Source organism: Planococcus citri, chromosome 1, assembly GCF_950023065.1.
Source record: "Planococcus citri chromosome 1, ihPlaCitr1.1, whole genome shotgun sequence".
Classification (NCBI taxonomy): domain Eukaryota; kingdom Metazoa; phylum Arthropoda; class Insecta; order Hemiptera; family Pseudococcidae; genus Planococcus; species Planococcus citri.
The window spans coordinates 87,707,578-87,723,262 of record NC_088677.1 but is presented as its reverse complement, the minus strand read 5'-3'; the positions used below and the strand labels follow the sequence as shown (position 1 = coordinate 87,723,262).

General features: G+C 35.2%; 1 protein-coding gene across 1 annotated transcript; it reads right to left on the bottom strand.

Annotated features, from left to right (window-relative positions):
- Positions 1 to 762: 762 nt before the first annotated feature.
- On the bottom strand, positions 763 to 9,019 carry LOC135839822 (small ribosomal subunit protein uS5m). Its single transcript, XM_065356039.1, has 10 exons — positions 8,773 to 9,019; positions 8,571 to 8,690; positions 8,367 to 8,492; positions 8,050 to 8,277; positions 7,935 to 7,969; positions 7,662 to 7,857; positions 7,371 to 7,570; positions 1,255 to 1,392; positions 1,070 to 1,186; positions 763 to 957 (listed from the first exon to the last, which is right to left on the bottom strand). The coding sequence occupies exons 1-10, from the start codon at positions 8,861 to 8,863 to the stop codon at positions 808 to 810; spliced, it is 1,401 nt and encodes a 466-aa protein (XP_065212111.1). The 5' UTR covers positions 8,864 to 9,019; the 3' UTR covers positions 763 to 807.
- Between the last annotated feature and the right edge of the window lie 6,666 nt (positions 9,020 to 15,685).

Sequence of the window (15,685 nt, the reverse complement as noted above, 5' to 3'; positions counted from 1 at the left end):
TTGCATCTGCTACAGTTTTTCAAGGTTCACCTGCAAAGCTTCAGAACTTTACTATGAGTATTTTTTAAATTGGCGGCGCTATTATGACGCAAAAAACACATTTTGAAGAGTTTTTTGAGTTTTTTTAGATGACCCACCTGGAGAAAAAATTTCCAAAAATAGTACATACCTGAACATATTTTTGGAAGAAAAAGAATTTTGAGCACAAGAACTAGGTTTGGAGATATGGCGGTTTCAAATTTTCTTTTGTCAATATCTCCCCCTCCGGGGGCAGAAAAATTTCGAAAAAATTCATGTGGATAGACCCATGCTTCCTGTACATATTTTGAGTAAAATCAAAATTTTGTATTCAAAACTCGTTGAAGTGAAATTTTTTCCGATACGCAGGAGCAAGCAAGCAGCCCCATTAATAAGTATTTGAAAGGCTAATTGTGAAAATCGCCTTAGTCATTTTTTTGTTCACACAACTTTAAACATTTTTTTTTTTCATATTTCATCAATTTTAAAGGGAAAAATGAGTATTGTAATGCATTCTGGGATAGTTGAAGATGTTTTTTTAATACTTGACCATGAAATTTTTACATTATCACTGAAGCAGGACAACAACGTTTTCATTGATTTGTACAAAAATCACTGCTGACTAAGGCGACTTTCACAATTAGCCCTTCATTTATAATCATGCCATGGGCTTCGAATCAAATCACACAAGTTCAATTTGTCGTATTCGTTGTTCCAAAAAAAAAAAAAAAAAAAAAAATGCAATGATGTAAAAGAAACATTTTAATATTTAAAACTACCAACAAAAATCTATTCTTCGGCCTTATCTTCTTCCGCTGCTTTAGCGGCCTCTTTGATTGATTTCGTCCAAGGCGGTAAAAATGGTTTACATTCTGGGTGTTCATCCGTCAAGAAACTTCGAAGTTCATTATCGTATTCCGCTCTCAACATAATTTTCGTCTAAAAAAATAATCGATTCGATATAAGTATGTAGATTACTTGCACGATAGTATTAAATTTCTCATTGTTTCTTTTACAGCATCAATGAATGGTAATAATTTTGGTAACTTACATCAAAATGACTCCTTTTGTTTTCAGCTTTTCTCACAATGATAGGATAACGCACGTCTTTGTGCCAAAACGGAGGATACTTCTTTTTGAAATGGAACACTTTGTTATCGTAAACATACTGAAACAGAACAGTCAAGTTTTCAAAATATTCGTGAAAATCACAATATCAATAATAAATCAACGCACTAGATTGAAATTCGGTATTTCTTCGGCCGAATAAACTGGATCTTTAGGCGATGAGAGAACCTTGGGGAAGTAATCGTGGTACGGCGACATTTCTACTACGTGCATTCCCGTCTCCTCGGATAATTCTTTGTATGATTTCTACAAAAAATAATTCATTAAAATTCAATATTCTGTTACCCTGAATGTTACTTAGTACCTTATTTACATGCAGTGGAATTTTTTCACCTTGTATTTTTCGGTTCCCACCTAATAAAGTTGTTACCTCGTTTGAGAGAATCACATCATGAAATTGTCACCCCCCCCCCCCCCCCGATGAAAAATGAGTGGTGCCGGCGAGCTCCCCAAATTTTACAAAATATGAAAAAAATCGAAAAATCAGACAAAATTTCAAATGCTGAAGTGCATTTTTCGATTTTTGGTGAATTTTTGAAAATCAAATTAAGGCCAAAAATGAGAAAAAAATCAAAATTTTACCAAATTGACCAAGAAAGCTGAAATTTGGGATATACCCTATTTTCAACATGCCAAATCGATTGGAAGCTGTTTCAAACAGTTTTGAGCAGTTTTGGAGCCTCCAGTAGATTTTTGAAACTTGAAATTTCTCAAAATTTCATCAAACGGAGATGGAAAGCCGAAATTTACTCTGCATTCCAATTATAACACCTTCTGAAGACGACTCTTTGAGTATATAATATACATGATATTATGGAGGGCTAATAATGCAGCATTCAGCATCTGGTTCAGTAAAAGAACCTATGATAGCGATTTTGATAAATGATAAATGTAAGCGATGAATTGAAGTTCAAATGTTTAAAAATGTTCAAGGGAAGGCTTATAACTTCTTGGGTACTCATTAAACTATTTTTTACTTTACAAAATTGTCTCTAAGGTCCAAAATGAGTTGGGTTCTTTTACTGAACCAAGTCAAGCGCGCTCTACAGAATCCTCCACGGAACCTGCTTTATTAGCCCTCCATATCATGTATATTATATACTCAAAGAGACGACTTCAGTTGGTTCGAGTCACTTTGGAGCCTCCAGCGACCTTTTGAAAATGTCTAGAGTCTCCACCTGATTTTTGAAACTTGAAATTCCCGCAACATTTTATCAATAGTCAGGTCTAAAACCGAAATATGTACATAATTTCGTCCATCGATTTTACACTTTTATGAAAATTTGAAAAATTATCTACCTAATCTAGACTTTTAGAAATTTATTGCGAAAATTGAGACTTTTTCCTGCAATTCTTTTGTTGACAGAGGGAGGGACAAGACCTTTAGACAGTTATGTCGAAAAATCAAGACTTCATTCCGTTGGTCAGGAAAAAACTCACGACTTTCTTTTGCAATTCAGCTAAAAAATTACAACTTCCTGGACATTTTGGAAAAAATGAAGAATTCCTGGCAACCTTTTATATTTACAATTTTGAATAGAAAAATTAGAATTTTGTTGCTTTTTCGGCAAAGAAGCAGAATTTTCTTCTGCAATTATGTAATATGTACGAGTAGTTTTGTTTCAAAAAATTATGGTATTTTTTTGCAAATCTGATTTTAAAAATCGAGACCTTTGGGCACTCAAGGGTGTCAAAAAAAAAAATCTGAAAACTAAAAAGAAGCACATAGGAAGGACATTTTCAAAACTGAAAACGTACTGATCCCCCCCCCCCCATTTCATTTTCACAACTGCCCAAAAAAAACACTCAAAAAGCAGATAAAAATGCCGATCACACATTTTTCGATTTTTGACGAATTTTTAAACATCAAATTTAGCCCAAAAATAAGGGGAAAAAAATCAAAATTTCATCAAATTGACCTTCAGCAGTTTTGGAGCCTCCAGCAGATTTTTGAAAATTGATTAAAAATGACGTCGGAAATCCGACATTCCTGCTGCACTCAGTAGATTTTAGAAACTTGAAATTTCAACAAAATTAGAAAGCTTCAACTTTTTATTTTTTTTTCAAAATTTGTGAGACTCAATACAAAAGAGCCAACATCATTAGCCCGCATACGGATCTATTGCACCCCCCCCCCACCCTTCGATCCTCCGGGAGAACATTTTTCTTAAAGAGGGAGTCCGAAGGAACATTTCTAGCCCTTGTACTAAAAAAAAGGTGGCCCTACTAATTACAATATGGTGGCCATTTTGGTGCCTTTTTCGATTTTTGGTGAATTTTCGAAAATCAAATTTAAGCAAAAAAGGAATCGGGAAAACATCAAAGTTTTGCCAAATTGACTTAGGAAGCTGAAATTTGGAATATACCCTATTTTCGACATGCCAAATCGATTGGAAACTGATTCAAACCGTTTTAAACAGTTCTGAAGCCTACAGCAGATTTTTGGAACTTGAAATTCTCACAAAATTTCATCAAATGGAGTTGAGTAGCCGAAATTTACCCTGCGAACTAATTTCGATACACCACGAAGTCAACTGCAGGTGGATTTCAAGTCGTTGTGGAGCCTCCAGCGACTTTTTGAAAATGACTGGAGCCTCCAGTAGATTTTTGAAACTTGAAATTCACCCAAAATTTCATCAAGCGGAGATAGAAAGTCGAAATTCATTCTGTAAACCAATTTCAATACGATATGAAGTCGACTACATGGTGGTTTCAAATGGTTTTGAAGCTTCCAGCTACTATTCGGAAATTTCAATTTTCCAAAAAATGCCATACGACCTTTTAAAAAGTCGCTGGAGGCTCCAAAACGACTTGAAATCCACCTGCAGTCGACTTCGTAGCGTATTGAAATTAGTTTGCAGAATGAATTTTGGCTTTCCAATTCCATTTGATGAAATGTGGGAATTTCGGGTTTCAAAAATTTGCTGGAGGCTCCAGAACTGCTTAAAACGGTTTGAAATAGTTTCCAATCGATTTGACATGTCGTAAATAGGGTATATCCCAAATTTCAGCTGTCTTGGTCAATTTGGTAACATTTTGATTTCTTCCCTCATTTTTTGGCCTAAATTTGAGTTTCAAAAATTCACCAAAAATCGAAAAACGCACTTTAGCACTTGAAATTTTGACAGATGATGAATTTTTGCCTGATCTTTCGATCTACCTTTCTACCTTATTGTACGGTTTGAATAATTTTGTGCAAGTCCTATGTTGAACGCAAAATCTGCGATTTCGGCTGACCTGTCAATCAAAATGGCCGCCATTTTGTAAATAGGGACATTTTTTTTTAGTACAAGGGCTAGAACAGGGATTGTACTGAAATCTTTCTCAAAAAATGTAACTTTAGTAACCAAAAAAGCCGGAAAAAGTAACCAAAAAAAATGTTGATGTAAAAAAAAAGTGGCAACCAAAAAATTTTAATGCCTTACAAAACATTACATTCTATTTCAGATTACAAAAAAAAAAAAAAACAAAAGATAGCAGGTTTTTCAAAAAACACAGAAAAAAACATCAAAATTCAAATACAAACCATTTTTGAAAAAGAAAAAAAAATCTATCAAAAACTCAAAACAGATACCTAATTTACCAAAATTTCGAAAGCAAACTACTAGTAGATCAAAATACAAAAAGAACGTATGAGAAAAATTTTGGATTCCGGAAACATAACCGAAAAATGTGTTGAACTACCGAAAAAATTGAAAGAAGAGGGGGAAGTTTACCGAAACAGGGAGGAACGAAATTTAATCGTTTAATCAAAATCATTTCAAAAAATCAAACACAAAAATACCAATCGTAAAATAGCAGAAATGTTGACACGAGCGAGGATTTGAGGGGAAAAAAATTATTCTAGTGTTAAAAAATAATAAACAGTAATTTTTGAAAAAAATTCCATAAGGAAGAAGAATCAGTTTGGATTGGGAAACTTATTAAAATTAACAGGAAAAAAGGGAACGGTGGAGGAGAGGAGGGGAGAGAGCAATCCAAATTTGGAAAAAAAGTGATCTGTGAAAATCATTTTAAAAATTAGAATACAAAAAAGTGTACATGCCTTCAAAATGAAAAAAAAAACTCCATCAAAACTGTCGAAAATTGACACGATTCAAAAAAAAATGGAGAAAAGGTGACAAAATTATTGAAATTGAGATAAAATGACCAAAACAGGAAACAGAGCAAAGATCGAGATCTGAAAAGAAAGAAACTTAATCGAAAAATAATGATGAAAAACCTCTTCGTGATCTTCTTTTAATAAATCAAAATCGCGAAATTCGAAATAACCAAAAAACAGAGTTTTGTCAAAATTTAAAAAGTTGAAAAAAATCACGAGGATTCCAGAATAAAAATTCGATTAGATGTAGAAAAACTCCACCAAAAAATTAGGGTAAAAAGCATTAAAATTCAAGAAAAAACATGCAACAATTGAAAACAAAATTTACGAAATTCAACGATAAAATTGCGAAAACTTGACAAAAAGTTATACACAAGAGAAAAACACGAAAATTCGGGGAAAATCGTCAAAAAATTGAAAAATAAAATCTACGAGAATTCGACAGAATAAGACTTGAAAAAAAATCAAGAAATCCTCAAAAAAAATACAAATAAAATCATCGAGTCTCAAAGTCCAAAAAACTAATTACCAAGCTTCGGGGCTAAATTAGGAGAAAATTTTATTAAAAAATTCAAGAAAAAGGGTTTCGCCGAAATTACGAACAAAAATTTAGACAGAAAAACGAATCGATAAAATTCAAAACAAAATTATGAAAAATTATGGAAATAGAAAATTCTCGAAAATACAGTTCAGCAAAAATCATTAGGTGAGAATATTCAGAACAGAGAACTCGCGAAATTAAAATTAGGTATAAATTCGGAAATGAATCGATAAATTTTTGAGAAAAATTTTGTAGCAAAACTGAAGAGAATTCAACAGGGAAAAATAATTCGAACTTGAAAAAAAAACTGTTCAAAGAGAGAAGAAATCCGGAGGACCTTCCCTCATAACTGGAAGGGAAGAGGAAAAGAGAGAGAGGGATCAACGAATGAAACATATCAAGATGCAGAAAAATCCACCACAAAAGGTGAAAATAAAAAATAATAATTTCATCAAATCTCGAAGAAGCTTTCCCTCCTTTCACGAAAAAAAAAGATCAAACTTTAAAGGAAATTATGATTTTTGGAAGAAGAAAAATCACTATTCTACAAAAAAGTGAGCCAAAAAAAATCACTTGTTTTTTTAAAACACAAAACTCAAAAAAAAAACTGTCAAAATAAAAAAAATGCGGTCAAAATTCAGGCAAAAAAATGACCACAATTCAGAACAAAAACCACAGAATCGTGTGAAAATTCAAAGTTGAAAAGGTGAGTTGAAACTGTAGAAACTTTGCCAAAATATAGAAAAAAGGAAATTCTGAGAAAATCGTTGAAAAACTCGAAAAAACAGAACTCGCGAAAATTCAGAAAAATCATACCCGTTAGAATAGGGAAAAATCTACAAAAATTCAAAAGAAAACTCACCAAATCAGCGAAGAAAAAAATTCACAAAATTCAAAAAAAGCCATCGAATCAAAATAAGGAGAAATCCGCACTATTTGAGCAATAAAATCACACAAGCTAGAGGGAAAATTTTTATGAAAAAATCACGAGAATTCAAGGTGATAAAATTGGGAAAAAATTCAGGCGAAACTCTTCATTAAAATTCAGAGCAAAATCATGAAAAAATTATTTTGGAAAAAAATCACCACCATAATTCAAGATGTGAGAATCAATCAAAACAGGAGAAAATCCACTAAAAATAATCGAGAAATTCAAAAATAATAATATGTACCTGTTGAAATTAAAAGCCCCCTAAGTAAGTACATTTCAAAAGAAAAATCATCAAAATAAAATTTTGAAAAAAAAAGGAAATTGGTGAAAGATCTCGGAAAAAGTAACTTTTAGTAACTAACATTATTAAAAAGTAACCATAAGTTACTATTTGCAACTTTAGTAACTTGGTTACTTAAGGAGTAACCGAGTACAATTCCTGCTAGAAATGTTCCTTAGGACTCCCCTTCAATAAAAAAGTTGTCCCGGAGGATCGACCGAGGGGGGGGGGGTTGCAATAGATCCTCAAGTTGGCTCTCCGACTAATAGGGAATTATTTTCTCACCCAAGGTAACAACTTTGGGGGTGATAGGTGTAAAATTCCAACTTTGCAAATTAAGGTACTCGCCCACGAGCATACGTCTACGTACTTGTCTTAATAATCCTAATAAGAAAGCTTGAGTGATATTCAAATAAGCATCGCCACCTTCGCACTTGGCGTATAGATCTGTGATGCCGACCATTTCGCAGATAGCTCTGATGGCTCGATGACAGCGTAGTCCATATCCCTTGGGCTTCTTCCAGACGTAAATTTTAGTATTTGCGAATCGTGTAAAGAAATCATGCATCACTGAAACAATCGGTACGATCTCGACGATGAATTCTTCGAAACGTAAAAAATACACATACAAAAATCGCGAGAAAATATTCGATAAACGTACCAGTATGTTCATCGTAACGTTGCACGTAGACTAGCCTTTGGCCGGCACGATTTTTGGCACGTTTCAACGCAGGCTTCATCTCTGGTGCTGTGGCCAAAGCGTATCCGACTAGACCGTTTTTGTTTCCGGTCACACAAAGAGCTGATACTCGACGCAGCCTTCCGAATAGTCTGGTCATTCGAGCGACAGTTTTTTGCTACAAAATAATACACTCGTTAATAAAGTACAATATAGAAAAAAAAAATCAACTTATTCAAAAGTAAACGAACGTACTTCCAAGATAACCGTGTCGAATCCGCTGAAAGTTACTAAAAAAGAAATAATAATAATATTAGATCACATAACGCACATAGCTAAGCTTACGAGTACACTTCGATGTGCATCTTACGGTCTCCGATGGGATCAGGAGGTCCTATTCTTTTGCCATTTGGATGTCCACCGGACCAACCACGATCTATAGGCGCTACACGCTGTCGTCTGGCTCTCTTCACCGAATCTCTCAATTTGTACAAGTTCTCTTGGATGGATTTATCTTCGGGTAATCTCGTCTGCTGGACTAATTCTCGGCCACGAATTATCGGAGCACTGAGACCAGGCCATCGTATATTCGCAGTACCTAGTACATGACGATGATTATAATCAATATTATTCATTAAAAAAAAAAAAAAGAAACGAGATTATGGTGCACAATCACAATCAACTAACCTATTCCGATAACTTGTCCTCTGTTCAAATCTCTGATTACTTTTTTACCACGAATTTTACCACGACCTCTTTTACGACCGGCGTTACTCACACTGGATACAGATTTCCAAATTTCACTCGCAGGATCTTCGAAAAAAAAATATTACATAGATTAATCAAACACATTGTATCATCTAAAATAATATCATCGATTCTTATACTGACGTTTATTGAAGAAGCCCGATACGCTGTAACGTTTCTGTTGATAACTAACCGAAGTATGGCCATTTGAAACCGTAAGAGCTTTCATCGAATTACACATCAAAGTTAACTCATTATTTAAATCTGAAACACAATCCACGAATTAGAATGATTCGTACATCTATACTAAGATCATTGGTGGATAAAATAAAGCTGAAACACTTACCATTTTTGTAAGATATACATCGAAATACATTGGTCGAAGTGACCGTTGTTTTGGTAATTACACGATTGAATCTGGTTAAAAGGGAATACATGATGGCTGATCTGGATCTATCGTGGTTCGGCTGACATATCTAATTAATACATTACTCGATTGTATGTTGAAATACACCATCAATTCTGAAAAAAGAGTATTTATTTTTTAAAACACATTTTACGAATTTTCGGCGAACAGAGACTTTATGATAATAAATGTTGACACAACGATCAGCTGCGAAGCCCGGTTTCAAAGTGAACGAGGAATTTAGTTGCTAAATTGTTCGCTAGGAGCGCTTTACAACAACTTGATTTTTATTTTTTTTTAATGTAGTGTGTTTCACTGTTTCTTTTATAATAGGTAATTAATTTCGAACATTTTTTGTTGAAAAATAATTATTCCAGCGATTCAAACACCGATTGACTATTGAGAACTGCTAAAACGCAAAAAAAAAAATGAAACGAACACGACCACAACGTACAACATCAGCTGACTGCTGAACTGAACTCGAAACGAAAACTTCATTTCATCATTGTTCATTGATCATTTCATTTCTCATTTATTTTGTTTTGATTGTAACGGAAAATTGAAAATGAACTTTTTGAAAGCATCTAGATTCCTATCAATTGACAACTAGCAATGGCAGAACAACTTTTTACCTGATTTCAGGTATGAAAGACTATAAAAATTGAAACTTGAAAGTTGAAAGCTTTAATAACTATAATCATTTCATACTATGAATAACCCAAGTCCAAAGATGGAACAAACTGCACAAACGAAAACGAAAGCGAATGGGGTAATGGGAAAGTAAAAATCAAAATTAAAATAATTGGATGATGAACATTATTATTAATAATTAATGAAATTTCACCAATTTCAGGTGAAATGTACAAAAGCTGCAGAAATTGCTTGAAATAGTTACTTGTTCAGAAAATAATTATAAACAAAATAATTTAGAAAAAAATAAAAATCAATAAAACATTATAAAAAAAATTGAAAATGAGGAGATTGAGGGGAAAATTCGAAAGAGTTTCAGAAATGAAAAATGAAACTATAACATAGCCACAAAATACATATAATGAAAATTGCTTTAAAACGTTGGATTTCATTAAAAATTTAACAATATTGAATAAGTATTATTTGCCAAAAATAACGCATGAAATTATTATTTTTTTAAAAAAATTGTTGAAAACTCTTAAAAAATGTAATACATAATTAGGTATTACAAAACTGGAAATTAGAATGAAATCTTTAAAAAAATATGCACGAAGCACGAAACATAGAACAAAGCAACACAATATTTAACTCCCCCTCCCTCCCTGAACTTCCAAAAAGCGATTTAAAAAATTTGTTAAAAACTAATGAAATTTGCATAAAATCGAACGAAAATTGCAAAAAATGCCTAAATGGCTGAAAAGTTGGTTGAAAGTACAATAAACATTCCCTGGTCATTCCATGTCAACTCAACCAACGTTTTTGAGTCATGTCTTTCGATTTCGCTCAAATTTTTTTTACAATAAATACGCACCCACTAAGTAATAACCCCGCAATCAGTTTGGTCCCAGCCCCCTTAGGGGGCGGGTGGATTTTCACATCGTCTCGAGATACTCAACTTCAGCAGCCCATTCCTCCAAAACTATGATACTTTGATCAAAACTGATTTCACAGTTCGAAAGGACCTTGCATTTAGAACTTTTTAAGCATTTTGAAATTTCAAAATGGCGCTGTAAGTGGGAGCTACCATTTGAAATTTCGAAAAAATTTCCATAGATGAACCTTTTGATGCTTTTTCGAAATATTCAATTTTTGAGATGGGATCTCTTGATGGTGGGTGAGCACCCCCCCCCCCAATTTGGAAGAAACCTTCAAAAAAAAATCTGGGGCATGTGATGTATCGAATTCTATATTTTTGGTGACGCTGAACACGAATATGACGTCAGATTTTTGATAGGACCCCATCCACGGCCCCCCGCACCTTCCCAAATGGGGTAAAAGTTCAAAATAGGTTTTTTTTCGTGCAACACATCAAGTAGTATGTTTTTGGTGACGCTGAACACGAATATGACGTCAGATTTTTGAGTAGACCCGTCCCCGGCCTCCAGCACCTCCCCAAAGAATATAACCCCCAAAAACATGGTTACATTCGTGTGACACATGGATTGTATGTTTTCGATATCGCTGAACACGAATATTGCCATAGTTTTTTAAATCGACCTCACCCATGGCCTCCATGAACCTCCGCCAATAGGTAAAAGTCCAAAAAAAATTGCGGGGGGCCGTGGATGGAGTCCAATCAAAAATCTGACGTCAAATTCGTGTTCAGCGTCACCAAAAACATACTATTCCATGTGTCGCACGAACAAAACACTATTTTGAACTTTAATCCCTTTTGGGAAGGTGCTGGGGGCCATGGATGGGGTCCTATCAAAAATCGGACGTCATATTCGTATTCAGCGTCACCAAAAACATGCAATTCGATATGTCACATGCCCCAGATTTTCTTTCGAGGGTTTCATCCAAATTATAGGGGGGGGGGGTGCTCACCCACCATCAAGAGTTCCCATCTCAAAAATGGAAAATTTCGAAAAAGCATCAAAAGGTTCATCTATGGAAATTTTTTCGAAATTTTAAATGGTAGCTTCCTTTTACAGCGCCATTTTGAAATTTGAACTTTCAAATTGAAAGTTCAACTTTCAACTTTTGAAAATTTCAAAATGCTTAAAATGTTCTAAATGCAATGTCCTTTCGATTTGTGAAATCAGTTTTGATCAAAGTATCATGGTTTCGGAGGAATGGGCTGCTGACGTTGAGTATCTCGAGACAATGTAAAAATAATGGAAGCCCCCCCCACCCGCCCCCTGAGAGGGGCTGGGACCAAACTGATTGCGGGGTTATTACATAGTGGGTGGATATATATTGTAAAAAAAATTTGAGCGAAATCGAAAGACATGACTTTCAAAATCGCCTTTTTTTGGTTTGAGTTGACATGGAATGACCCCTCCCTCCCCCCCGCAAATATCATAAAAAATTGAATGAAGTTCTGAAAAAAAATATTGCATAAAGCACTTTTATTGAATAAACTGTAAAATCGTCCAACAATGGAAATTTCTTTTACAAATTGTGAAATTTCAGTAAAACCGAATAAAAAGTACTCAAAAAATATCACAAACATTTAAAAAAAAAACAAAAATAAAAAATTACTACCATCAAGAAAAATCGATCAATAATTGGGCATTAGGAATTAAAATAGAGCAACGTTTTAAAAAAATTAGATAAACTGAAACTGTAAAAAAAAATTTGAAATTTACAAAAATTCATCAAAATATTGCCAAATTGGGTTAAAGTTTTGAAAGAAGAAAAAAACAATGAAATTGACAGAAAATGCCACAAAACTCTATTAAAATGAATGAAAATTAACAATTTTATTGGAATTTAAAATTGAATAAAAGTTGCACAAAAATGTCTGAAATGCACAAAAAATTGCCAAAACTATTTTGAAAAAATTTAAAAACTCATTCTTACTTAAAATTGTCATAAAAGCAAAGAAATTCTCAAAAATTGATAACATTCTGATAAAGTATGTACTCAGAGAATACTTGAAAAATCCGGGGGAAAAACGTTGAAATTTGTGAAATATGTTTTTAAAAAAATCATACAAGGTAAGTACCTAAGGTGAAATATAAAACTGGTTAATAATTATATAAATCAATGAAAATTACCGAAACTTATGAAATTTCAGTTAAACAGAATAAAAATGCCAAGAAACTCAAAAAAAATGTATAAAAATAAAAATGAAATATTGTTAAAAGTTATGGAAAATTATTTAAAAATTAAAATTATTCAACATTTTTGTTTCCACCTCCCCCTTCCAAAATTTATTCGAACCACATCTAGCTAATTATAGTTGGATAAATCCGAGAGCGGGAGAGGATCTGTTGTGAAAAGTTGGGAAAATCAGGCAGAAAAGCTTGGGGAAATTTCAGTCTCCCCCCCCCCCCTTTGATACATCACATCACTTCATCACGCCTCTGATGGTTTCGATTTTGCTTAATAAAAATACGTATTTTTGTAATTCCTTTACCCATCAATCCTAGGGGAAGAACTAAGAACTCGTGAACTGAATGCAAATATTCGGGGGGGGGGGAGGGGTGAAAATGTGACTTTCATAAGGTTTAAATTGTAAAAAAGATAACTATTCGTTGCTTTTCAGTTTTTACAAATGATTGGTTTTTATTTTTTTCGCCCTAAATTTCAGAAAAAATTATAAATTCCTTTATACTTTTTGGTATTTTTTACAACTTAACGACCCCTCCTCCTCTCTTCCCTTCCCCCGAGGAACCTTCTCGAGTTTCATAATAATACGTACATAGGTAAGGTACACGCTTGAAATTTCACATCACAGCGTGGAATGATGAATTTCATTTTGTACAATTAAAACAGAGGTTGATGGGCAGAAGCAAGGGCGCTGAAGCTAGAGTAAGTAAGGTAACGATAAAGCTAACGCTAACGCGCCTATAAGTCAATGTCAATATTTGCCAAAGTTGGTCTCGGTTCTATGTAGAATGAAACATGCCATCGAGCAGAGAAATGATGATGAACGCGAAAGGGGTAAAACGTAAAATGGCGTAATATCAATACGAAAACGCGAATTGGCACTTGTATTTGAATATTCAAATGCACGCATTAATAGGCCAATAATTTTATTCGTTCGGCTTTTAAAATCACTTCAACATTAGGCTACCTACTGATTACCATTACTACGCCACAAATATGCTCTATAAGCTTAAAACTTGTGAGGTATGTTGGATGTGGTTTCGTTATTACCGCATTGTATTTTGAACATTTTTTGTGGGAGCTCTTTGTGGGGGGGGGGGGCTGAACCTTGTACGAGCAATTTTTTCAGTTTCAGGGAACTGTTTCTTTCTTTCGTTTGCATTTGACTCGATTATCTAATGTGTAGGTAGGTAGAAGTACCTCGAAATCCGAGGGAAGTTGTGAAGGGGCAAATGGTAGGGGCACCGAGTCATTTGACGTTTCGAAATCGCAAAAGAGTGGAACTGGAAAGATGTATAAAATTTTCGCGATATTTTCTCGAATAGGGGACCATTTCTCGACCCCGAAGCCACAGTCACATTTTCGAGATCGAATCGCAAAACCGATCCAGGGGTACCGAAAGTTGTGCACCTCTGTTGTCATCTGTTGTGGTCAATAAATCCTGGGCAGAGAGGGGAGGGGGTCCCCGAATCGGTTTTGCAATTCGATCTCAAGAATGTGATAGTGGCTTTGAGGTCGGGAAGTGGTCCCCTTTTGAGGGAATTTCGCGAAAATTTTATATTTTTCCTGTTCCATTGTTTTGAAAATTGTGGACCAATTTTTGGAACATGGTTTATTGTGAACTCGGGGGGGGGGGGAAGAACCCAACTTACGACCAGAATGGATTACAAATGAAACATCCCGAGTAACAAGAAGGTTACAAATAAGGAGAGAGGATTTCCAGAGCTCAAGCAGTTCCGAAAGCCTCTCACCAGAAACATCACCAGAGCTAATGAACAGGACCTTTGTTGAGTGTAGAGGTCCCTGGAATTATGACACAAGCCCCATACAGCATGACAGTACACCCATAGGATCATTTAGATATGCCCAACCATTAATCAACTTCATAAACTCAAGCGACGAGAATAAAAGATACCTGTTTCCACAGTATCAGCAGTTCCCAAAAACTGATCAAGACAAATCCCCACAAGCACCATCAGCACGTACACCAAGTAGTGGAAAAGTGTTCTCTATGAGCGCGTGTGCCTCAAATACACCACGCCAACTAAGAGCAGCCAGGAGTGCAGCTGTAGCTCAGCAAAATAACCTAGAAGATCTTATAGAATCCGCCACAAATCCCATAAATAGTCAATAAGACAGGAAATGTTAGCATAACCACAATAAGCAAAGATGGTGAAATGCCCTCCTATCAAGAAATGGCTGGGGTCTCTGACCTTGACCAGGCAAAAACCAAGTCAAAAGCGGAAGGCACCATGACAGCTGACGTGTTGAGTAGTGCTGAAAGGCATGAGGCTTTGCAATCAGTTGTTGAAGAAAAACTGGAAGCTGAAGAGTGCTCTCCCCCCAGGGGGCAGGTGTCTGGAACAAGGGTTATACCACTGCACTGAGACTGTATGAGAACAACCACACGTTAGAAGATGTCAACTTGAGCCTTCTAGTGGTGAGGTCATTCTTTGATCATACAAAAAAGCCAACTCTTAAGGACAATCCGATCAGCCCCCACTCCATTCTAGGGAAGTACTTTGCCGATATCAAATACCAAAATGTGGCGTGTAGGATAGTTGAAAGGGCCATGGACCAGCTAGTTGTATCCAACAATATGAGACACCCCTACAGCCTGATCTTCACAAACCATAGATACACCAACGCAATGAAATATCTTGTGCTCAGAGCCATAAAGGAGAGATTCTACCACCCAGTGGGCTTCTGTGTCCTGTCCTCCCTGCTTCCATACAGGGAGTACCTAAGCATCAGTGAACTGCACACCAATGAACTGACCCCCACTCAGGTGAAGAGTATACTTGAACATATTGAAAGGAAATGCAAGGCAAATATCCAGAGGGACAACTGGGGACATATGTCGGTAAGATCAAATGGAGTATTTACGATAGAAGAACTAAAAGACACGACCTAATGCTTCAAATCCCAGAGTATGCCTTGGCACATTGTGTTAGCTGGGACTTTGAGATGAGTAAGGGCATAGCGGTCAAATTCAGACTAGCCTTTGGCAATGTTGACACTCTAAAGTCAAGGGGTGCCAAAGTGGGTGATGTGGTGGAGATATACAGCAAAGGGAACTACTTTTTATATGCAGTAACCAAAGAAA

Bases quoted from the DNA above. Each gene is read 5' to 3' on its own strand.
- LOC135839822 (XM_065356039.1), bottom strand. From the start codon at position 8,863: ATGTATTCCCTTTTAACCAGATTCAATCGTGTAATTACCAAAACAACG. The intron at 8,493-8,570 runs GTCAGTATAAGA...TTTTTTTCGAAG, and splicing joins ATCGGGCTTCTTCAATAAAC to ATCCTGCGAGTGAAATTTGG. The intron at 958-1,069 runs GTAAGTTACCAA...TTATTTTTTTAG, and splicing joins ACAAAAGGAGTCATTTTGAT to ACGAAAATTATGTTGAGAGC.